Source organism: Cinclus cinclus, chromosome 9 (genome assembly GCF_963662255.1).
Source record: "Cinclus cinclus chromosome 9, bCinCin1.1, whole genome shotgun sequence".
Classification (NCBI taxonomy): domain Eukaryota; kingdom Metazoa; phylum Chordata; class Aves; order Passeriformes; family Cinclidae; genus Cinclus; species Cinclus cinclus.
In genome coordinates this window covers 15,171,964-15,195,322 of record NC_085054.1, presented here as the reverse complement: position 1 = coordinate 15,195,322, position 23,359 = coordinate 15,171,964, and the positions used below count along the sequence as shown (strand labels likewise).

General features: G+C 40.6%; 1 protein-coding gene across 2 annotated transcripts; it reads right to left on the bottom strand.

Moving 5' to 3' along the window:
- Positions 1-2,913: 2,913 nt before the first annotated feature.
- Positions 2,914-22,514, bottom strand: ERCC3 (ERCC excision repair 3, TFIIH core complex helicase subunit). 2 transcript variants are annotated; one of them, XM_062498282.1, is made up of 15 exons: positions 22,487-22,514; positions 22,196-22,401; positions 21,055-21,291; positions 20,387-20,436; positions 19,446-19,581; positions 19,074-19,238; positions 17,875-18,079; positions 16,583-16,897; positions 15,276-15,460; positions 12,545-12,747; positions 9,121-9,217; positions 8,814-8,931; positions 7,557-7,675; positions 4,227-4,379; positions 2,914-3,872 (listed from the first exon to the last, which is right to left on the bottom strand). In XM_062498282.1, exons 1-15 carry the CDS (start codon positions 22,503-22,505, stop codon positions 3,738-3,740), a joined length of 2,343 nt encoding a protein of 780 aa, XP_062354266.1. In that variant the 5' UTR covers positions 22,506-22,514; the 3' UTR covers positions 2,914-3,737. The 2 variants fall into 2 exon arrangements, with proteins under 2 accessions (XP_062354266.1, XP_062354267.1); XM_062498283.1 differs by having other exon boundaries at positions 22,478-22,505.
- Between the last annotated feature and the right edge of the window lie 845 nt (positions 22,515-23,359).

The window sequence follows — 23,359 nt, the reverse complement described above, 5'->3', positions numbered from 1 at the left end:
TATTGATAATTTTGATTATGTATTATTTTTGGATAATCCATCTTCAGACCCACAATCCTGCTGTTTTCTCAGTCTAGACCCCCCAGTGGTCTGATTAATTGTACTTTGTTACCTTCATTTTGTTATTTCTAAATCCAATTTAAACTTGCCCTTTTCTTTTCATGAACTGTGACCATGTTCAGTCGAAGCTCTTTGTGTCAATAACATTGGTATTCAGAGTCAATGGTGACATTATCATCTTAGGAGGAATTCTGTTTTCTTAAAATTATTCTCACCTTTCAACAGTCTTGGCTATATCTGGTTTGTAATTATTTGAACATAATTTTATGATATACAGTATAATAAATATCGTACTCTATGTTTTAGGTAACTGTTAAAATAGCTACAAGTATAAATCATTTATAATTTATGGACATAACAGAGATTTGATAGGAGGCATTTAACTTTGCCCAAGACTACACAGATATGTTCTTCAGAACACTTGTAAAGAAAAGCTGAAAAAGGGCTGCACTGTCAGAAATGTAAGCAAAAATTTTCAGTGTAGTTTAAAACTTTTTTCACTTAAAAAGCCATACAGTTAGTCATAATTTTTGCCTTTTCTGACTTTCTCAAACCCATCTTCTGAAAGATCCTTTCAAGTTGTGAAGTTACTTCTTTGGAATTTTAAATGCTTTCTAAATTCCTGGCTTTTTCCTGAAAACAGGACAAATTTGAACTTCACAGGCTAAATACTATTTGAATATTGTACAAAAAGAAGGTATTTAAATCAGAACAAGCAAACCAATGCCGCTGTGACTTATTGTTCAGCCTTTAATGAAAGCCCCATGAATCAGCTGTAAAGAATTCAGCTCTACTTGCAGACTTCTTGTAGATTTAGATCCTTACCCTGTGCCTCCTAGGGAATATGCAACTAAGTTATATTGAGAACTACTTGCCTTGAAGTCCAGAGTTTTTGAACACATAGAGGAAAATATGGCATTACAAAAAATGACCATCAGGGGGGCAATAAGGAGCTAGAGATACAGAAACTGGCTGTAGTTGGGTGCTTTGGTGAGCTGCATTGTTTTGAGATTGCCACCCCACCATCATTGTGCCGTTTTAGTTTGGAATGCCATTTTGATGAGCAACAGCAGGACCCTTCAAGCATTAACATCTTCACATGGACACTTGCTAGTTTGCCACAAGAAGGAAGGTCATATAAACAGAAGCTTCAGTATTGTAGCCTTCAGACACACAAACAGCAAATATTAAAAAACACAATTCCTGAAGAAGATTAAGTCTCTTCAGTATGGAATTCAGAGCAAGGAGGGGGCCAGGGAGCAGAGGAAAAGCTTTTCTTCCAGCAAGGAAACCTGACTGACATCCAAGAAAATCACACCTCCTCTATCCACAGACTTCCAAGAAATAATTTACTTACCCCTGAGTTCACCGGGTTTTGGCATCACCCATAATCTGAATCACAGTTCTGCCACACAATCTGTTCTTTTGCTGACAATTTAGTTTCCTAGAGGGCTGGGGTTACAGATCTGGAGCTGCCTACTGTGACCCTTGGGTGCATTGCCAGAGTGCAGGGGTAGGGAGGGCCCAGCAGGACAGAAGCCCCAGGAGCCATCAGTTCCTCAGTGACCCACGTGCCAGAGCCTGTTATGGTACAGGTGCTGTCATATGCAGCAGCAACTCAGCTGTAGTGAGCAAATGCACCAGTCTGACACTTGCTGCTATGGCCTGGAGTGACAGCAGGCAGCAATTACCACACTTAATCTTATCAATGTAATGAATTCCAATGTTTGAATACCAAGATGCTATCACTGATGCATGGAGTCATTCATACCTGGTAAAATTACTGTGCTTTACTTGATGCTGAATGTACTGCATCCCACACAGACATCACTTAGAGGAGTGAGATCATTAGTCACAATTTACTACACATGAACTACAGCAGTTCTAAATCCAGCTACTACTAGTGATTCCACAATTAAAGGAATCGGTATTGAGCCATTTGCATTTAGTATGTTGCGGTTTTTTTTCAAGTTTATGAAGGGCAGAGAGTAGTTTCAAAGCAATTCATAAAGCTTTTTAAGAGAGAATTATGCAGAGGGACACTGCCTGACTTGCTCAGCTAGACCTCTGTCACAGGTCCCTCCCATTATACTAAATTACCATTTTGCTACTGTTGCCACTGGAGTTGGTCCAAACTACAAGAAGTAAATAGTGCCTTAAACTGGGGAAAGGAAATCAGCACCAGAATACTGCACAATTATCTTTTCTGTATAAGCCACTCAAGCACTGCCATGGCTGGTTCCAGGTTGTGAGGCAGAAGACTCAGCACAAGAGAAAGAATAAAGTGTTACAGGGTAGGCTCAGAGCCTAAACAAACTTTAATCTGAAGCAGATCAGTTCCATTTTTAAAGATTACCTGATTCTGATACCAAAGAGAACCAAAATCAAGCACCATCTGTTCTCAATTATTAAATGCTTCCAATATTTCTACATTCTCAATTTGTGAATTCATGCTAGTAAGAAATAGAATTCAGCATTCTTCTGAAGCACATTTGTCATACAACCAGAATAGCTGTACCATGCATGCTCCTTCCAGTAAGGTGAACCTTTATACCAACCTATTTTCAACCAAGAGGTTGTTCCTAAAGCTCTATAAACAACCAGAAAAATAACACCTCTTAATACAGCACCAAGTAGCATGTTACATTATTAAGCAGACGTTACTTAAAAACATTATTCTGCCACAAACCATCACCATTTCTCCTACCGTTTTCAAGAATTATAACACAGTCTTCATTAAAAATACCCCAAAACTCAGCAATCTTTCTTTCACATATCCTTCCAATTTACCTTGTGAGAAGTCAAAACACTTATTGATTCAGTAATAATTTCTGTGGTGACAGCGCATTGTTTAGCAGTTACAAAGGTTTTATTGCATGGATAATAAACAGAATATAAATAACAAGAAAACCAGCTTTTATTTGAGCAATTTCTCACCAGTAGCAAGAAAAAATTAGGAAAATGAGCACAGAATTCATTTGTATTTACTAATGCTTTCCTTGAGTCTACTTTGGAGACAGAGTCCCTTTTTCTTCTTGTCTTCAAACTCTAAAGTATTTCTGACCAATTTGTTAGAATTTAAATACAGGTGAAGTCACAAATATAAATTAGCTCTCAGTCTAAAAATATAATGTAAAGTGCTCATCTCAGGATTTGTTCAGTTCACTGATTTTATTTAAGCATTTTGAAGAACAGTATATTGTTGAGCAGACGCAAGAAACAGATAAATAATATTTCAAACATCAGTACAAACTTCATTTACAAAACCTTTTCAGGACTTTTCTGAAAAAGGATCTTCAGCTGATAAAAAATAAAATCTATTAATTACCCTGAAAACCAGGCAAGTACTTCTCTTGAACAAAGTGGCTCTTATGCTTCTGCCCTCTGGCCATGAGGAAACCAGGGCACAAGACTAAAAGCACAGTGCCACACAAAAAAGTATGTGCTGTGACATATTTGTATTTTAAAGTCTCTAAAAATATTTCCATGGTGAGATTTAAGTCCTTCTTTCCCACTCACCTATGAGAGCACATACATTGGTAAGTAAATATGTGGCTATACAGATGCATATAAAAGAGTCTTTTAAAGGTCCTGTCATAAATTTCAACTCCATCTTTTCAGCTCCAGGAACAAGTACTCGGATCCCCAGTTTCAGCAAGGCGCCCACGTGAGGGACGTCACTTGCGGAAGCGTTTGAACAGGGGGTGGATGTGTTTGTTTGCAGATGCCTTGCTCCGCGAGGTGTGGTACTCCATGTAAACGGTGTCATCTGCTCCAGACATGGAGCTCATGGTGCCTGTGCGACGGGACACCTGCAAGTACAAGGAGCATAGTGCTTACTGTGTGATCAGAGGCTTAAAAATATTTTCATTGCATGTGACTTAAAAGATTTACTTCAAAATCTGTAACAACAGATCTGCTACCTTCTCCTTTAAATATGATGGAGAAGGACACAAATTCCATGTCTAATTTCTTCTGAGTGCCCAACAAGTGAATTGGAAATTCCAACAGCTAAAGGCTAATGCAGATTAAAAAAATAAATGTGTTCTCTGTTTCGCAAAGATACCAGGCCATCAATGACAACATCACATTTAGAATTGGATGGAAATAAAATGGCCCGGTTATGTCCCCTCTGTGGTCCTCCTTTTCAAAGAATTCTTCATTACCTGAGCTGACTTTGAACCATATTCTCCAGCAACTACTTCTTCCTCAGCATCCAGGTCAGATGCTTGCAGGACTTTCTGGAGAAGCTGCTGCTGTTCTTCTTTGGTTGAAAATGAAAGTTCTTCTTCTTCCATGCCTGCCAGCTTTGTGATCACCTATGAAACAGAGCACACTACAAGGTGAGGGCTCCTCACTGTTAGCTATTCAAAACCAAGACAAGTATTTCTGATTCCATATCTTGTTGGAACTGCCTTCAACTTTTATCAACGGTTAGAACCACCTCACACTACAGATAGCACAGATACATACAAAATCTTTCTAAGTGATGTCCATATACATACACACACATCTCTTATTATAGTCTAGCTGGAAAGGTAAAAGACAAATCTTAGGGGGGGTGGGGGGGGGAGAAGGAAAAGAACAAAGAAAAGCTCTGGGCAGAGTATGTCAGATAAACACTGTTCATACCAGCTTGACCAAGAACCTGACCAAAACACATATATAATGTATCCCACTTACTGCAAGGTTAGTGTCGTGCTGTAGGCTCTAGATTTGCCTAGTTTAAGAACCAGTATTTTATACTTAACAAAAAAAAATTCACTAGCTCTGCAGAGACTTAGAACTTTAGCAAGAAGCATTCAGGACAATGGGGGAAAAACCCTAACACATTGAGATGTACAGCTGTTGTGAGACAATGCAGCAACCTGCAACAGAACATCAGCCACAAAGCAAAAGGACTCTTCCAGCCTTTGAGTACTTAAACACTGGGTAAGCTCAGTTCAGGTTTGTTCTCCTTGGAATTGTCAGTAACTCCTCTGGTAACTGTGGGGGCAGGGCACTGGCAATGCAGTACCATGGAGCTGACAAACCTCTTCTGAAGAACTGAAAAGATCTCAAGCTTCTGTCATAAAGCTTTGCAACAGGCAGCTTACTTTCTTAATGAGAAGTATTTTGAACATTTCACAAGAATTTTTCCTGCAGTTAAATGCTTTTTGAAAGCATATGTTTAAACATAACAGTTAGTTTTCCCACTGTTCCCAACCAGACAAGGTTTTGAGAAAAACCTTCTAATTCAACCATTGATTATGTAGTGTTTTCCCTCCTCATCTTTTCTGCTCACCTCTTGAGTCAATACAATTAAAAACTAATTACCTCAGCAGTCTGGGTTGGAGCAGATCACAGAAACACTGTAAATAAAGTTTAAGGTAAAATAAATCCATATTAGCTGCCAACTACTGTTTTTTAAAAATGGGGTAGGGAAACACTGGAATGAATAATCAGTGCTTTGGGCTGTTATTTGTAGGAACTGCTAGTTTGAAAAAGGATGTTTTCCTGAGAAAATATCCAAGCCTGCAGAATCCATTCATGGAAGAAATCAGTCCTACATGGTTTTTCCCTGTTTATTTAGGAGGATATGTGCTATGGTCATCTCAAAAATAAAGAAAAAGGAGTCACAAAAATCCATTTTAAATTGCATTTGCCTGTTTCCAGCTCTGGCTGCAAAACAGTGCTAGCATGATTCATAGAATGGAAAGAATTCCCACTGCATCATCTTTTAAGCTGTTCAACTGATGCTCTGTTTAAAAGTTAGCCCCAATTCTTCAATATACAGAATTCTTCTGCTACTGGTTTAAAATTTAGTATATCATATATTTGGTCTCTAAATTAAAATACAATACAGTAACAAGGGCAACTAGTTAGCTAACAAAAAAATTTAAAAAAAGAAAAAACAGCTAGCAGTACACTCCAAGCAGTGAATTGTAATAAGGCTGATATTTAAGAAGCAAAGACAAGATACGTGGATTTAGCAAAAATATATTACTCCAGTTCTCTTTTTGATGAAAGACAGAGAATGAAGTGATTTAGAGATGGCAAGAAGTAGTCCTAAACAAAAAGTGAAAACTATTACCCTTTTAAACTAGTAATGAATTTTCAGTTATTTAGGAACACAAATTCTGAAGGACAGGACATGGCCATGAAAATAATTACATAACGAAGAGATAGAGTCTCCATATTTGGAATACTAAGAAAGCAGACATCTACTGGGAATGGCATACACATAGTTCATCCTTGCTTGGAATGAAGAAACACAATAGATGTTTTTTTGGAAGTTTCTTTCAGCCCTATTATTCTTTGATGCCAGCTATGACTAAGTTTGGCAAACAAAAGAAAATAGATATTCTAATGCTTTGTTTCTAATCTGCAAATAAAGAACATTCCAGTACTGGTCAGCAAAAATGTTGGTCCAGATACTCAGCTGGCCACTTGCACTGCTTTTGCCCCACATTACACCAAAGCTCCTAGGACTAAGAGCTCCTTCCTTGCAAAATGAAATCCCTCTATTTTAACCTCTTTCTTGGTTCTAGAATCCAGGGCATTCAAATACAAGTAAAGGGATTGCTCTAATCTTGGGGCTTGCTATAGCCACACAGACGCATTTGCTGTAATTAATTGCAGCTTAGTACTGATCTACAAGTTTGTTGTTTCACTACAAAGGGAAACAAAGCTTTCACCTATAAAGACCATGGCAGGTCTGTTTCTAAAGAGCTCTTCAATGGGCTGCTCTTTCCAGAGCAGTGATCTGCTCCAGCCCAGCAGTTCAGGGGGATGTCCCATACTGGCGCCTCATGAAGACAAGCTCTTGAACAGTCACATGTGGAAGCCATATTTTTCATTCTTCTCAGCACTGCTTCTCATGGGGAAGGCTTCTAATCAGAGCAGTAAGTTCCAGTTTTTCAAAGGAATAATTTACCCAAACCCATAAGCTATAATGATATTCTGCTGCCTTTACAGCTTAACGGATAAGCATACAGGGCAATCCGTGCATTGAAAGAAAAATAAATAGGATACTCCATGAAATCTATAATATAGAGGAGCTTTGATTATGTTTGGAAGAAGATGACATAGTGAAATACTGGTCTGAGACTGGAGCTCTTTGGAAATAGTCACTTCTTAAGTTTTGCAAGTCGTCTAAATTGCTGCTGCCCACTCTGACAACACTGCTTTATGCAGTGCCAGTGTTATACTGTATAATGGGAGGCCTGCACAACTGAATAGCACAAACACAAACCAACCACAAAGGAACACGCGCTGCACTCTGCAGGGTGCCTGGCTTGAAGTCACAACACTTCCCTTTCCAGAAGCTGTACTAAGCTACTTGTATCTGCCCTCACAATAATACAGATGATAAAACAATACTGGACCAGTTCTCCCTTGCAAGAAATGCATTTCACAACCAGAATACTCAAGTACTGGACCAAATACTAACATTTAACAATATGAAAATTACATTATTGGGCCTCAAGCAAAATAAACAGAAAGGGACAAATTACCTTGAAGCTATAACCTTGATCTACAAGAAACCGTTGCCGTTTTGTGGAATATGCCATTTCCTGAGTGTCTTGGGATACAAGGGAATAAAAAAAGGCATTGTATTCCTCTGCAACCATGCCTAGGAGACAAAAAGCACTCAGTGATTGGTTTCATTTGGTACACTGCAACAAAGAACAACCAAGGAATAAATACTGAAAACAGGTACATAAGTAACTTGTCCCCACAAAAATTATTTGCATTGTTTAGCTGCACCCAGACCTTGATTAAATTGATTGACATAGCATGGAAACTCCTACTTTTGTTCTTAATAGCTTGAGGATAGGTGAAAAGACAACAGAAAAGGAAATGTAGATTAACACGATCACACAGGTGAGAAGAATCTGCTGCTTTATTCTGCTAGGCAAAGTGAAAGACAGAATTGTTTTTAAGTCTATTATGTCAAGAAGACGTGAAATGTCAAGAGCAAGGACTGCAGTACGTGTAAAAAAGTTCAAGAGAAAAAGACAAAGGAAAAGTTTTATCCAGGTGAACTAGAGTTTGCAGTGTTTTTGAATTTAAAAAGTGAAACAAAGATACTTAGCTTAGAATTCACAGCACTATCTGAAGACCAGCATATACCAGGCTGTATATAATTTTTTGACACTTACAGTCCTTAAGGTCTGTTACCCTGGTAATAAGGTTCTTTTCTAAACCCAGGGTTTCACTAAGACTTTGTCAATTCATGAACACGGGTTTTGTTTGCATTTTCAAACAAAGCCTTACCTGTAACAAGCAAAAACTGCACATAAAGTAAGTGTGTGCAGAGCTTAAGGCTGAGTAGAAAGTATTTTAGCAGAAATTGTTCTAAACAAAAATAATTCCTTTGGCCATGTTCTACAAAAACACACTAGTCAAAAACCAAATCCAATTTTTAAAAGCAAGTAATCTACAGTATCAAATATGATTTCTAGAGGCTTGTTTCTTAGAATACAAAGATTCTTCACAAACAATGTTGAAGAAAATATCAAGGAATGAAAAAGTGAGAACTGCCAAAGAATACAAAGTCAGTTTTCTTTCAGCCTTTTTTGTCCTTTAGACATTTTCTCGTCACTAAGTTTACTGACACAGAAGACCCATTTTCATTCAGTTACATAGGTATATTCTCTTTGACTAAAACATAAAGCAAGGACAGTATCCAGAAACCTCATGAACATGCAGTTTCTCCTGCTCTAGGTTGCTATGATCCAAGGCCCAGAGCCCATTCGCCACCTCCTTACCTTTTTTGGCTCTCAGCACTCGTCCCAGCCTTTGAGCCTCCTGCCTTCGTGACCCACCATGGGATGAAATCTGAATGAGAACATTGGCTTCTGGCAGATCGAAGGACGTGTCCCCTACCTGCAACAGAGCAGCACCCTCTGAGAAGTCTCTTATTTCCACATTTCCCCAACCAACACTAAACATAAAGCACAGCTTTCTTTGTGAGCTTCAATATGAAAATGTCAAATGCACACCATGCACATGCAGCTGACTCCTAAAATTCACTCCAAAGACAGGCACAAGGACACAGTGAATGTACTCCCTCACCTTGGAAATGAAAATAGTGTTGATTTTTGGATTGTGCTTGAAGTTTTGTAGAATCTGCATTCTTTCCCCTTGTGCAGTAGGGCCATAGATATAGGGTCTGAAAAGAACACAACATATACAAATGAAATAAATTCAAGATTTCTCACGCATTTCTTGTGAGGTACTGTGGCAGGGAGTGCAGGACACATCTGAGCAGATAGCAAAACAAATCAGATTTTAGTCCAAATTTCAGTTTACTTTTAGCTTGTTTGGTTCTTCACGCCAGCTGCCCAGGGGTTTGTGGAACCCTCTGCAGCAACCCAGTCAGCCAGAAAGAAATTCTGACAGTTACAAATGTTTTGCAATTACGTGCACCAATGAAGCCATATATCAACGGACTGAATACATTTGCTAAGCCTACATGAAAGACTGAAGGCAGCTGTTAAAGAGTTTTTTTTCCTCAAATGTACTGAGTTAGCACATTTACAGCTGCAACCTTTGCTTCCTATTTAAACACTTAAAAATACAGGCTTCTCTATGAAGGATACGCTGAGCATCACAAAGGGGCTGCTGGGTGTTGTTCTGGGAAAATTATTTTTGCTTTTAAAGCTGACCTCTTGCCCCTTCTAATACCTTCTGGGACTACTGAAATGAGGGGAAAAAAGGTTCAAACATTTCATGAGCCGCTCACAGTGGCATTTCACCTATGGTTTCTAATGTTTGACAATGAATTACATGAACATTTGATGTCTCAGTCCCAAAGGCTCACATAAACTCTCAGCCATTCACAGACTTCGTAAGTAACCTGGACTGCTATGAATTTTCCAGTGTCTGGCTGTTTTATTTCTGCCTAAGCAGAGTTAAAAAACTGAAAAGCTAAAAAAGCAAAGCGCATGCAAAAACAGTGAACTGCATGCAGGATAGCACTGCCACTGCTTTGTCATCTGTTGAACTAATTTTGCAAATGCTGGTTATCAAGCATCTCCAAACAACAGGAGTTAAGTTTCCCAATTATTGTTTTGTTCACATTTCCATAAGTTGTTTGTAACACAAGGAAGCAAACTCAAATTTCCATTTAGTACTGCACACACACAAGTGGTAGCTGAACATGAACATGGCAGTGCACAGGACCAAGGTTTTCTATTCTTATCAACTAATCCCTGTACACTGGCTCATCTTTCTTTCCTTGCTACAAACTTAATTCTGGGTTTTTTTACCAAACAATCCTAGTCATGTCTAATTCTTCTATTTAGTATATTTAAGCAGACTTTTAGAAAAAAACAGCTAAAAAATGAGAGTGGCAAATGAGTCAACTCTGAAAAAAATACCTTCACTATTCAATTAGTAGCATTCAGCAATATCTTAATTCTCCTTTTAAATTTCATGTAGTATTTAAATTGTGAAGTTAAATGGCAGATTCAATCTTTAAGCCTTCCTTTTCTTAAGGCTACTAAGAAGGCATTCAAACACATTCTGTATTAAGAACAGAATAATCCTGAATTCCTGGCTATCAATCCTTCATTTTAACTTGTCCAGATCCTATCTGACAGTGATTCACTAGCAGTCCTGAGTACTTTTCTAAATCTAGAACATTAAGTGCTAAATGGATTCTTTCTTTAATGACTCATTTTCCTCACTGCAAAAAGACATTTGAGAGATTTGCAAAGATAGACTCCTCTCCCATTAACTGACATAACTGACAAAACCACAGAGGCACAGTCCTTCAGAAACAGTCATTTAAACATATTCCTAACACCAGTAAAACCCACTGGATGACAGACTCATGACAGAGGGAAAGTCAGCCATGCAAATTTGGATTCTCTGGCCCCAAAAATTGCAATGTAATTCCTGTCATGTGCACGGTCTTTCCCTGATGCTTCCTCACTACCAAGGGCAAGGGGGTTAAGGGAGGAGCCAGCAGAGGCAGCCAGACCGTGGCCACTTCTCCCCCCATGTGGGAGCCCACCCAGCCCGCAGGCTTCCATCAGGCCATGAGAAGGGCAGTGGGAGCTTCACTCCTGCTGGGCACACAGCCACAGCACTCTTGCTGTACCCAGGGTTGCTCTGCCTCCACACACAGAATTCCTGCCCTGCACAAACTAACAGTTCCCTTTGGTTTAGCCAAAGGCAAAACTGATACAAAACTCTGCTTAAATCAAAGGCTCCCTCACCTTTTTCCACCACTGCAAGCCTCCTTTCTTTCGATGAGCTGGATAAGCTGGAGCTTCATAAATGATGTGAGAAACACAGAATTCACTCCAGAAAATAAAAAGGGGCCACCTACTATTTTTTCAACTGGTTTTCCTGCCACGCTTCCACAGCATCTACCCCACTTACAACTGCTGTGCTCCATAGCATCCCCCCCTCAGCATCGCCTGTGCTAAAGGCTTTGTCTGTGGTGCACTGAACACTGCTAGAGACATTCCAGAGGCATCATTACAGCTAATCTCTGTCCAGACAGATTAAAAAAATGATGAAAGAGACCATGGCTGTTGGAATTCATCCAGCATTAGCTCTGCTTGCTATTTGATGTGCCAGCATAACACGGCCCCTTAAACTGCAGTCAGAACTGATCATGAATTTTGGAAAGTGTTAGGCTTGTTTGTGGTTTCACTAAGGAGTACTGCTGAAATTCCTAGACATGAAATCATACACCATCAAAATGCCCCACAGCTTCCAGCAAGTAAGCCATTATTTGGGCTTGTCAAAGAAAGGATGAGGCCAGCTTGTATGGTTTCCTAATAATTGCTCTATGCCCGATCCCAACAAACTCTCCCTGACCATCCCTCCCCAAATCCTACCAAAAGACTGATGCTGTCCCCTCATTAAACCCCGTTTGCACAACCTCCTCTAACTGCACTCATGTTACAGTCACTTAAGGTAACAAAAGAGCTCTGGGGAGAAATGTCCTTTACTTTATTAAACAATTACTGCAGTTCTAGGTAGTGCATTAGTACAGCACAGATCCCAAGAAAGCTTGTCTTAGTTTTTTTAGACAAGGGTAAGACCTTCTGAGAACTTGAAGAGGAAGGCCCCGCATCTTAGAACATCTTGAAAGATCCAGAGAATATATATTTGGAAACCTTTGTCTCTGTGAGACAAGGTACCATCCACCAAAAAAGCAGTTCTAGTAGTATTTCTAAAAGCCCCTCACTTTTCCACTGGCTTTTACTAATTAAAATAAAATAAAAATACTAAATCTTTCACAAAATTATGGATGCAAGCTTTTCTTAAGCAAATGCTAAAGAGACTCTTCAAACACTGAAATAATGTTGCAGTGCCAAGAAGGTCCATCCAAAAATACTCTCCTGAGCTTTTTATGCAGGAGGACTAGAGTTACAGCATTACAAAAAAATATTCAAGACTACTGAAAGCTGTGATATTGCAAGGAAATTGTCATGGAAGGAGGAAAATAACAGTGTCATCAATGGTTGTGAACACTTACTTCCCAAGTCTAACTGCATATTCCTTCAGTGCAAACACATTGTCAGCAAAGACGATGATTTTATCATTCCGTCGCTCATGAAACTTAATCAGGAACTGACAGGCTCTGAATTTATTTGGGTTCATGGTGTAGAGCAGTATCCTTTTCTTTGTTTTAATAGCTACATATTCTCTGTAAAATTCAGGTGACATTGGGCACCAGACCTACAATTAGAAGACACACATACAAACAAAGTAGCACTTCATTATTTACTTATTTAATCCCAGTGGGAATTGAAAAGATATTGGGGGATGGTAACACATTAGAACTTTGTGTACAGTGCAGGTCACAGATTTTAACACAGTCATTTCTGTACCAAAATGAAAGCTATCAGTCAGTGAAGTCTCCTGCACCGCTAAAATCTGTTTTTCCAAAATACTTTGGCATTGAGATCCATGACAGAAATAGACAGTGGGACTGGAATGAGACTGCGAGATAGTTACTTTATGTTCACACAAATGCTACAATTTCTTACAAAGCAGTAATTATGGGAATGAACTGTGTCACAGCAGTCAGAGCTTTTTCCCATAAAGACTTATTTTCATCCATATTCTGAAAGCTGAGACATTTTGTCTTCATTACAGAACAAATTCATACATCTTTCTTCATATATCCACAAAGGAGTGACCTTTATTTTAACAGCTATTGAGTCTAGAACTTTTAAAATACTAAGATTGACTAGAAGTTTTCAACAGACAATAACATCAGCCCAGGATACCTAAGCAATTCTTCTCTTATCTAAATAACAACCATAGTACTTCAATAAGTCTACGCTCATTCTTCCAACCGCAGCATGAAAAAAGAAGAAATGATGAAGTTTAAGCCAATGAAGTGACACTGTTGATAACATCTGACACTATCCACAGGGCATATAATTTAGGAAACATTAACTTTGCTGTACATGGGTTATTCCCTCATATCCATTGCACAATATATATTAACTAACTATTGCAGAGAAAAGCCTCTTTCATAACCACCATTCAGCTGAGGAAATTAATGACAATTTACAGAAGTTTATTTAAACAACACTAATTGTTCTGTACTGATAAGACCTAATTTTCTGTTTCAAAATATTTTTCCAGTGAGTTAAATGCCAGATGATCCTTTTATTACCCTTTGAGTACATTAAAAAGAAATTCACGCACTGAATAGGCTCTGTTGCTACTGTGGGCTGTCTACATGAACGACTTAAAACTCGAACCAGAAGTGATTAAAGTGACAATGAGATAAAAATACTGAATATCTGACAGCTGTAAAAAATTTCATCTATTGCTCAATGCCTCTGACTGCAAGGCATACACATCTATTTTGTATTTGCACTCTCTTCTGGATTAGAAAATAGGTAATGTCTCCTTCTCACCCCAATGACATTTACATTTTTACATTTTCCAAGACAGGCACTCCAATCCAAAGACTCAGTATGGCTGCTCAGAAAGGGGTTATTTGTAAATCACAAAACTCTGAAAGAACAGGCAAAGAACAGGTTTGTTGTCTTATTTAAAACTTTGTCTAACTTTTTAAACTGTGCTGCTTGTTCTTTTTTAGAGCAGTGAAAGAGCAAAACCTGCAACAACCATGACCTGCCCTATGAGGCATCATAGGCCACCTGGGAAGATCTGCATTTAAAGAGTGAGCCAAACACCTTTCCTGGCTGAGGGGAATAAACCCAGCTGATTAATAATGCTACTCCTCAAAGAAATCCAAATAAACATGCAAAGCAGCTGTGCACCTATTGAACACTACACTGGGCTTTTTTATTCTTTACTTTTGGTTAAGTCGTCAAATGTTAGTTCAAAACATTGGCCTAAGGAATACAAACTTGCAGAATTTTCCCATAATTCAGAACAAAAGGTAGCCCATGTTTCATTTTTCAATGACTAAAGGTCAGTTCAGGGACTGAGAATTTTGCTTGCACAGCAGAACCAAACAAAGTGCCTACGTGCAAATCTGAATTTGAGGACTGGTTACTCTCCCTTCAAGAGTTATTTTCTAGGTGCATCTGCATCTTTTATTCCAGTACCAGAGCTAGAGAGAACTGCATGAAATTAGCAAGAATGGCTTAAAATAAACCACCACAACAATAACAACAACAAAAAGACAAAAAAAAATCCCCAAACCAGCAAACAAAGACAGAAAACCCCCACAAACAAAAGAAAAATAAATAAAAGAATGCCAAATAGACCAGAAACCTTTGCAGAACTCTACCATAACACATTGCAGCTGCTAAAACTTTACTTCATTCAATGGGAGACCAGATAAGCTCATGAAGAAACAATCCTCTAATGCTTACAAGGAAACCTTGTAAATAATGGAGCTTGGAGAAAGTTACACACTTCCCTAAGTATCTTCCACATCAATTATCAAAGACAGTACATTGAATTAGACTTTCCAGAAAGATTATGTTAACATTCTAATGTGCCCATGTGAAAGATTTTCACTTCTTTTGATCCCACGTTTACCTCTCACCCATATGCTGAACAAAGGTCACACGTTTATACTGGAAAGAATGGTGAGATCCAGCGCTAAGTTTTCAAGTTTCACCCTCCTATGTTCAGGCTTGAAATAAGCAGGTGTTTTCTTATGTGTTTTAAAATTTATACTATCCTTCTTCGTTATAAGAGCTGCAAGAATTTTTCTCAACTTTACAAGCATACTAAAAAAACACTAATAGTACCAAAAAGCAGAGCATCACCTCAGCACACTGGACTTTAGCAATGTAGCCACTGTTCTGCAGCTCCATCCAGTTGGCTTCATAGAGCTTTGGTCCAATCAGGAAGTTCAGGTCAACAATTTTATCATCTTCTCTGACCAGGGTAGCAGTCAGCCCCAGTTTACAATGAGCTTGTACAATAGTGAGCACACGTCTGAACATTTTTGCTAAGAAATCCAAGACAAATTTTTTGTTAACTTTCCTGAATGGTTTTAGAAGATAAATACTGCAACTTTTAAAAGACATTTTCATCAACTCCTGAACTTAAGGCAAGCACAGCATTGGGAAATCGTACCCCATGGCACACACACTCCTAACAAATCTGTGTTGCAGCAAAACTTCATGTGATTGCAGCTTTACTTTGCATTGTCAAGTGTACTCTGAAAACCCCAGTAAACTTTCTGGCATCTTTATTATTTCCCATTCCCAAAGAGAAAATTAATATATTCAGAGGTTCCATGGCTTGGTTTGGATCTCTATTATTTCCTAGCAAGAACTATGACACAAGGACTCTTGGCTGACTGCCACATTCAGGACTTGCAGGATATAGCAGAATTACTCATCTTTAGTATTGCTAGATATCACAAAGGAGTTGCTATAGCTTAATTTCTAGGAAACCAAGCAAGAACAAATAGTGCCAGCACTATGCTACTTTGATAAAATGACAATTAATCACTAAGGTCTACTTCTGAAATCCATTACTTTTGTAGACACCAAAATATATTCAAATAAGAATAACAGCTAACAGAATCTTGGGCGTCTTTTTTAGCCAGGACTATTCCACAGAGACTTTAATAGTACATTATTGCTTTCCAGTAGTACAGGTCTCAATTACATGGTGATTTCAAAGACAACAGTTATTTCTGTTTGTCAATCACTTCAGTGACTCAGATATTAAAAGCTGGCCTGCAGTGCCACTGCATCTAAGAGAAGGGAGATTAATTCCTCTCCTGTTCAAATATATCTACAGCAAAATTATGCAAATGTAATTCAGTTATTTTAAGAGCACTTTAACAACTTACATGGAGGGACTTGTACTTTACACTGCTATTACAGGAAACACAGTGTTTAATTTCAAGGCTTTCAGAAAACTAGTGGTCAGCTAAACTATGTAATATCGGCGGGAAAAAAAGTGGAACAAGGCAGTTTACTTCTCTCAAAACCCTGAGCCATGGGTTTACTCACTACATTAATCATGAGAAAAACAGCAAAAAAACCACCACTTCTACAAAAACAGAAGGACATTAACAATGTGTGCAACATGGAAGGTTTGCACATCTTTTCCTTACCAGGGATGGTATGGACTTCATCCAGTATCATAAGGCCCCACTCTTGACTTTTAAGCCACTCCATTACTCTTTCTGCTTCCCAAGACCGTTTTGTCGTGTGCCCCAACATGGAATATGTGCTGATGGCAACAGAACAGCCAATGGGCTTGTCTTTGGCATCAGATGTGAAGCGACAGATCTGGCTGTCGTCGATGGTGGACCACATCTTGAACTGGGCCTTCCACTGCTCCACAGACACGGCAGAATTCCCAAGCACCAGGCAGCGCTTGCGCACAGTGCACGCAGCTGTCACTCCCACCAGAGACTTGCCAGCACCTGCAGGGCAGGAGGAGTGACACTCATTAGTCATCTCTCAGACACCACTGGAGTAGGAGGAAAAGAAAACAAAAGAGCAAAGGAAAACTGTGAGAGGATATGAAATCGTGCAAAGGCAGATTTCTTTGTTGTTTCTTTGCTACAATAGTCTTAAAGTGATCAAGTATTTGCTTCTTAAAAACACAGCTGGATTGTCTACATAACACAACTGCATTTCCTCAAGAAAATTGTAAACAATGGCTTTCACCATTAGGTCAAATTAGGAGCAATCATTTCAATGCTTTTTAATTTCAAAAGAATGTTAAATTACAGGTGGCTACAGAAAGTTTCTCTAGGGGTGCTTTATTCCTCTGTCTCTGCCAGTTAAGCATTCCTTCACAAAGTAAGGCTTTAAATCTTCCCATCCTTCACACTTCTCCCAGTTCTGCTTACACGCTCTCAGGCCCTCATCACATCCCATGTACATCCTCTTCCCCCAATACTGAGGGCACTGGCACAGAGTATCCTGTTTGCTCCATTTTACCCTGTCTTCTATAGGCTACCTCAGCCAGCATGTTTCTCTATTTCTTCCCCAAACTTCCCTGCCCAGCACTTGTGCACACAAGCTCTTTTCTTCCTAGGATGCCCCTTTATGCCACCTTTGTATTCCCAGCTCCCCCCAGTTTCCCTATTCCCAACCAAGGAACAAATTCCAATGCCAACAGCTTTACATGTCACAGGAAGATGAGCAGAGGTGGCAGAGGGCACAGCGGAAGCACAACTGGCAGTGTGAAGGCACCACAGCTGCTCCCCAGTCCCTGCCAGGACACCGACAGCTCTGTGACCCAGCTCTCCCTCAGTACAACCTCACCTCCAGCTCAAGAGAAACCACCAGAACAGTCCCTGCTGCTGCCTGAAATCCAGGCAGCTGTCATCTTTGGAATTCTCTTTACTATAGGCAAACAACAAATTGTCTAAGTACCAACACAGAAACTTACCACATGGCAAGACAATAACACCAGACCTGGCTCGTCCATTCCCAAACATCTTCCTTAGGCTCTTCTCTTGATAGGGCCGGAGGACTGCAGTAGGTTTCAGATCTATATTGATATCAGGATTCACAGAATCATTTCTGAAATCATATTCTGCCAGCAAGGGGTACTCCAAATGGATACAACGCTTCTGAAGTTCTTCAATCATCTCCTGAAGAGGAAACAAAGTTTCAGTTGACAAATTCTCTACATCTGAATTAATTTCTTTTTTCCTAAAAACAGCTAGGTTACATAGTATCAAGTGAAGTTACATTTATGTTTTTACACTTATAAAGTCTGCAAGAGCTAAGGCTTATTCCAGAAACTTTACCTGTGATTACCCCACCCCTCTAAACATTCTGAATGATAATTAGTATTATAGAGGGCTCTTCAGGCAGATGGAAGAACATGACACATCCAGCTCAGACTGCTGCTTACCCAGCAATGGCTAAACTATACCCTGAAGTCCTGCAACAAAGAGTTCAGTAACAGACACAAAAGGCCCTCTATGTTACACAAAGCTGAACATCTGTTACCCTGAAAACCTCCATACCCTGTGTGGAAGTTATTTCGAGACAATGACAGGCTGAACCAGTCACCAAAAGTTGTTGGTTTGGGCTGGCTTTTTACAAATAAACAAAATGGCTACTAAGTTATCCCTTCAAAAATTCCTTTTTCCCCACCTAAGGCATCATTAGAATCACCAAAACCATAAACAACTTGAGAAGTTCTATAGAAGCTCTCTGAAGGTCAAAAACAAGGACTGAGCTCCAACCTCCAGCTCCCTTTCTCAAGTGATGAAATTGGAACCACCAAGAAAGAGTTCCTTTTGCAACCATGAATTACAAAACAAAAGGAGGAGGAAAAAAAAGGAAAAAGTAAAGCTCTCTGAAAGCAGCCTTCCACTGAATTCTCATCTTGAACTAAGCAATACTCCTCCACATGTGATGGGAACCTCCCTGAATCCCTGAAGCTCTCTGGTTCATGGGCACTGCGCTCTGCAGGCTGGGAAGGAACAACACCCAGACTGCCACACTCTAAGATTCTAAACTTTGGAAGGTAAAAGGAAAGAAATGTTAATGACTTCCAGTGAGCTCCTCCACCAAAGAGCCACAGTACCTCCTAGTAAGTTCTCCTGCATATGTGCTTCTGTGCAATATTCATACCTGCTTGACTTCAAAAGACACCGTCTGTGTTTCCTCCTCCTCCTCCTCATCTTTGTCCATCTGTTCATAAAACTCAAATAAGTCAGCTGGGACATCTGGCTTATTCTGAGCATCTGTTCCCTGTGAAGTTGATGGACCAAGGCCACCTTCACTGGATTTGGAAATCTGAAATAGAGCAATGTAAATTTTCACCAAAGATTTCATTAGAGACACACTCTAGCTCTCCTCTTCCCCCCAGTTTTGGGCTCACTAAAGAAACAGAGTTTGTTGCTGGCAGAATGAAGCTAATACAACAAACAAACAATAACAACTCTATACTACTCAAGAGTTCACCTTGTCACTGCAGTAATTTTACAGTACGGCTGGACATACCGCTGATTTACTTGTGAATGTCTCTGTGATGAGCTCTGTCTCTTCACCTTCAGCATTTCTCAAGCGACATTCTTTAATTACATGGTCTTGCAGAAGCTGCTGGATGACATCAGGGTGGGTACTTTCCACAAAATACCTAAAATTAAAGAAAAAAGGAAAATATTTTTATGAACTCATCAACTGAATAACTCACAAGAAGAGCTGCATAGATGATTAAATGCACAGCTGTCCTAGATGCACTCTCAAGCATCAAATCTTGGTTTCCTAATTTAAAAATAAAGACATTATGGCAACCAAAACTCTTAAAGGATGCCTCGCACCAAAAGCATCATGTATTGTGCAGTCATCCCTCCATCTTACTCAAATATTCTCTAACCTAGCACAGGTGGAAAACTCCAGCAGAAAAGCCCAAAGGACAAAACCCCAAACCTCCAAAACACAAGCCACCTAAAATTTAAATCTAATGCGTCCTGGAGATTCCTCAATGATGATGCTGGTTGGAGATCACAGTTAAAATATGCGCTGACTTCTCCAGGCCCCTTCCAGCATTATCCTCCAGCTTTAAAACAAATCAGATTCAACACAGACACAAGCACCCACCTCTTCCCACTGGATTTGCTCATCTTTTCCAAATAATTTGAAAATCTCAAAGACATATTGCAAAACCAAGCAATAAAGTAACAAGTTACAATATCAAATTTGCAGGCTACTTTTAAAAATGTGACAACAACCAGCCCTAGCTCAGGCTATCACTCAAACACAACTCATCAGTTAGTGTATTAAACACTTCCAAAAGCTGCAAAAGGGATACATGAGAGCTGTTACACTCAGCTGGCAGCTGTGAGACTCCAGAGCTCCTCAGAGCATGCATGCATGCACTCACTCGCTGGTGTGCATTTGGAGGGCTTCCAGCCACAAGAGCTAAGGAAAAAGCCACTTACCTGTTATGTTTCAAAACCAGCTTCACCTTCCCATAGCTGACGGTGCACAGCTACAAAGAGAGCAGTCATTAGGAACATGCAAAAGAGAGATTCCATGTTTAGGACCAAACACTGTGATGGCTTTATGTCTTTGTGGGGAAGCATCTTAAAACATTTACTTGCACTGCTGTTATGGAACAAAGCTGACAAGGTATTTTCAGAAGATGCTCACATCATCTTATGCAGGAGATCATGTACAAATACTCACTTTTTATACCTAATTTCTATCTGTTTCCAAGACTATGAGAACACACTTGCAGGATAAGGCAGGCTGTCTCATAGTGCCCCACTATTACAGACTACTTCCCACATTCTCAGTTTTCCTTCAGAGCAAATCTGAGGAAACTTTCCCCATGTACAAGTTGTACTGGCTGAAATTATCTACACAGACACTTAAATGTACTTTTCATAAATCCCACAAAGGAGATATTATGAAAATAGTATGTGTGCAGCAATATCAGATGCAAAAAAGAAAGAAAGAAAAAATAATGTTCTCTTGAAACAATGATAGAAGAATTATACAGTTAAAAGTGATGAATGATTTAAAAAAATCATTTAGGCAGAGGCAGCAAGAAAGGAATTCCTTAGTAGAAACAGATGTATTTCCAATGCCAGTGAAATAGCCTTACCTTGATAAACTGAATTATCCCATCTGGGACACCAGTCTTGCTGAGTTTCTGCAAATACTCGGTGATGTCACTTGTCTGTAAGCCCACACTCACAGCAGCGTACAGGGAGTAAGCAGTCAGCTTGTATTCATGAATATGGGTGGGTCTGCACACAGGCTCAGCAATGGCAACCAGAAAGTCCTGTGCATATTTGTAAACTGGAGAAAAGGCTTCCAAAAATATATGGCCATCAGGAGCCTACAGAAATAAAAAGAAATGCTGAAAGCACAACAGTGTTAGTCAAACTGAATCGCATAATGAAGTTACAAGAAAAAGAATAAACATGCATCTTTTGTCTTCTGAAAATATTCAAGGCATTGATTTGTCCATGTTCCTTCCAAGGCACTATGAGTAAACCACACCCTGACTGATAAAGTTTTTCCAGACTGACAGGCTGGGGTATTCCTTCTTTTTTAATGCTAAAGAAATGGCTTCTGTAGAGGCAAGCTTCCAGCCCCATTCCCCTGGAACAAAAAAACCTCCTTGCTCATTTTATGCAGAAGGAAAGGACAGGACAGGACAGGAAAAAGAAAAGGAAAAAGGAAAAGACCCTTGACTGTCACAGCACTAGATGCCTGTACAGCACTCAGTGGCAGGCACCTTGCAGATGTCGGCTGGGAAACCACCCTAGATGCTGCACCACTGGCCAGACCTTGGGCGAGTTTACTGACTTCCCTTTCAAAGGGCAGAGAAAACAAACGGCACCAGTTACAGAAGATGAGGCCAGCCGGCCTTAAAGCTGTTTCACTGCACAATACAAACCCTGCTGCTGTGTCACTGCAGTGACAGATCCCTCTCGCTCCATCAGCCGACGCGCTGTTCTGCAGCCGCCCTCAGACGTGCCCTGCCCGGCCCGCAGCACACCCGCGACAGGGGGGACCCCGCCCGGAGGCTGCCGGGGCTCCCGTCCCGGCTGTCCCCGCACGGGCGCTGCAGGGGACGCATCAAACCCCTCTGCCGGGCGAGCCCGAGGCTCCGCACCCGCACGGCCCGGGCCGCCCTGGGCTCCCCGTCACACAACAGCCGCCCCCCGGCCCCGTCCGTGTCCCGCAGCCATCCCGGCTCCCCGAGACAGCGGCCCCGCCGCGCCCCGCGCACGCACCACCCAGAGGGGCCGCGAGTTGTGGTCGGCCTTCAGGGGCATCTGCAGCCGGTAGTCCTTGGCGCCGTACTCGTCCACCTTGGTGCCGCTCTCCTCCACCTGCTTCCCCGCCGCCGACGGCACCGCCTCCTGCGGCTCCTTCCCGGCACCTTCGTCCTCGTCGTCTTCGTCGTCATCGTAATGGCGCTTCTTGGACTTCTTCTTATCTAGGAGCAGAGCGGGATTTGTGACGAGATCCCCCAGGGTCCCCCCTCCCCGGCCCTGCCCGCGCCGCTCCCCGGCCCCGCTCACCCCGCTCCTTCCTCCCCATGGCCGCCGCGCGCCGCTCTGCGCCCGCCCGCGCGTCACTTCCGCACGGCAGCGCCGCGAGGGGAGGAGACACCGTCGGCTCTCTGTTCCCGGGGCCGCCCCCGCCGCGGGGAGACGCGCGGGCGGGCGCGGGGCGGGGCCTCGGCTACGGCAGGCAGCCACACCCCGGGGCACGCCCGGAGCAGCGGAAAATGAGGAAAAATAATTCAAATTTAATAAAGAAATTGAACTTTCGGAAAGCGCGCCGTAAATAACAATTAAAAAAAGCCAACTCGGAATGAGATACGAGAGTGACACTGCGCAGTGTTCTGAAGTACAGAATTCTTAAAAGAAAAAAATCACACTGTTGTCCCTACAGAGTGTTTTAATATATTTCTAAGTACAATTCGTGTCTGATTTTGGAAATACAAATACATTTCGAATGGTTAAAAACAAAAATTAAAAAAATATTTTGAACATCAGCCAGCTGAAAATATATTTATCTAGTAAATCATCTCTCAAAGCTTTATATATTTAATTATTCTAACTAAACATAGTACCCTTAAAAAACAAGTTCATAAAAATGTAGAAATGAAATTGTGGAATAAGATTACTGGGATATACACACACACACATTCTATGCATACACAGAATTACAAGGCGGGGCCGGGTTGGTTGTTTTTAAGTTTGGAAGGTTGTTAGATAACGGAACTAGCAAGCAATGCCCAACTCCTGAGTTCCTCAACCATGATAACCATAAGCTGATTTTTAAATTGTTTTTATCTTTTTTTTTTTATACACAAGATATTCCATGTAAAGCAGCAACAGCAGTGCAGTTACTGGTAGCAACATCTCAAAAGTAATAAAAAACCTCAT

Excerpts from the sequence above, each read along its gene's own strand:
- ERCC3 (XM_062498283.1), bottom strand. The coding sequence starts at position 22,505 with ATGGGGAGGAAGGAGCGGGGTGAGCGGG. Across the intron at positions 22,402-22,477 it reads GAAGGAGCGGGGTGAGCGGG|ATAAGAAGAAGTCCAAGAAG; the intron begins GCCGGGGAGCGG and ends CTCTGCTCCTAG. Across the intron at positions 3,873-4,226 it reads ATGGTTCAAAGTCAGCTCAG|GTGTCCCGTCGCACAGGCAC; the intron begins GTAATGAAGAAT and ends TTGTACTTGCAG.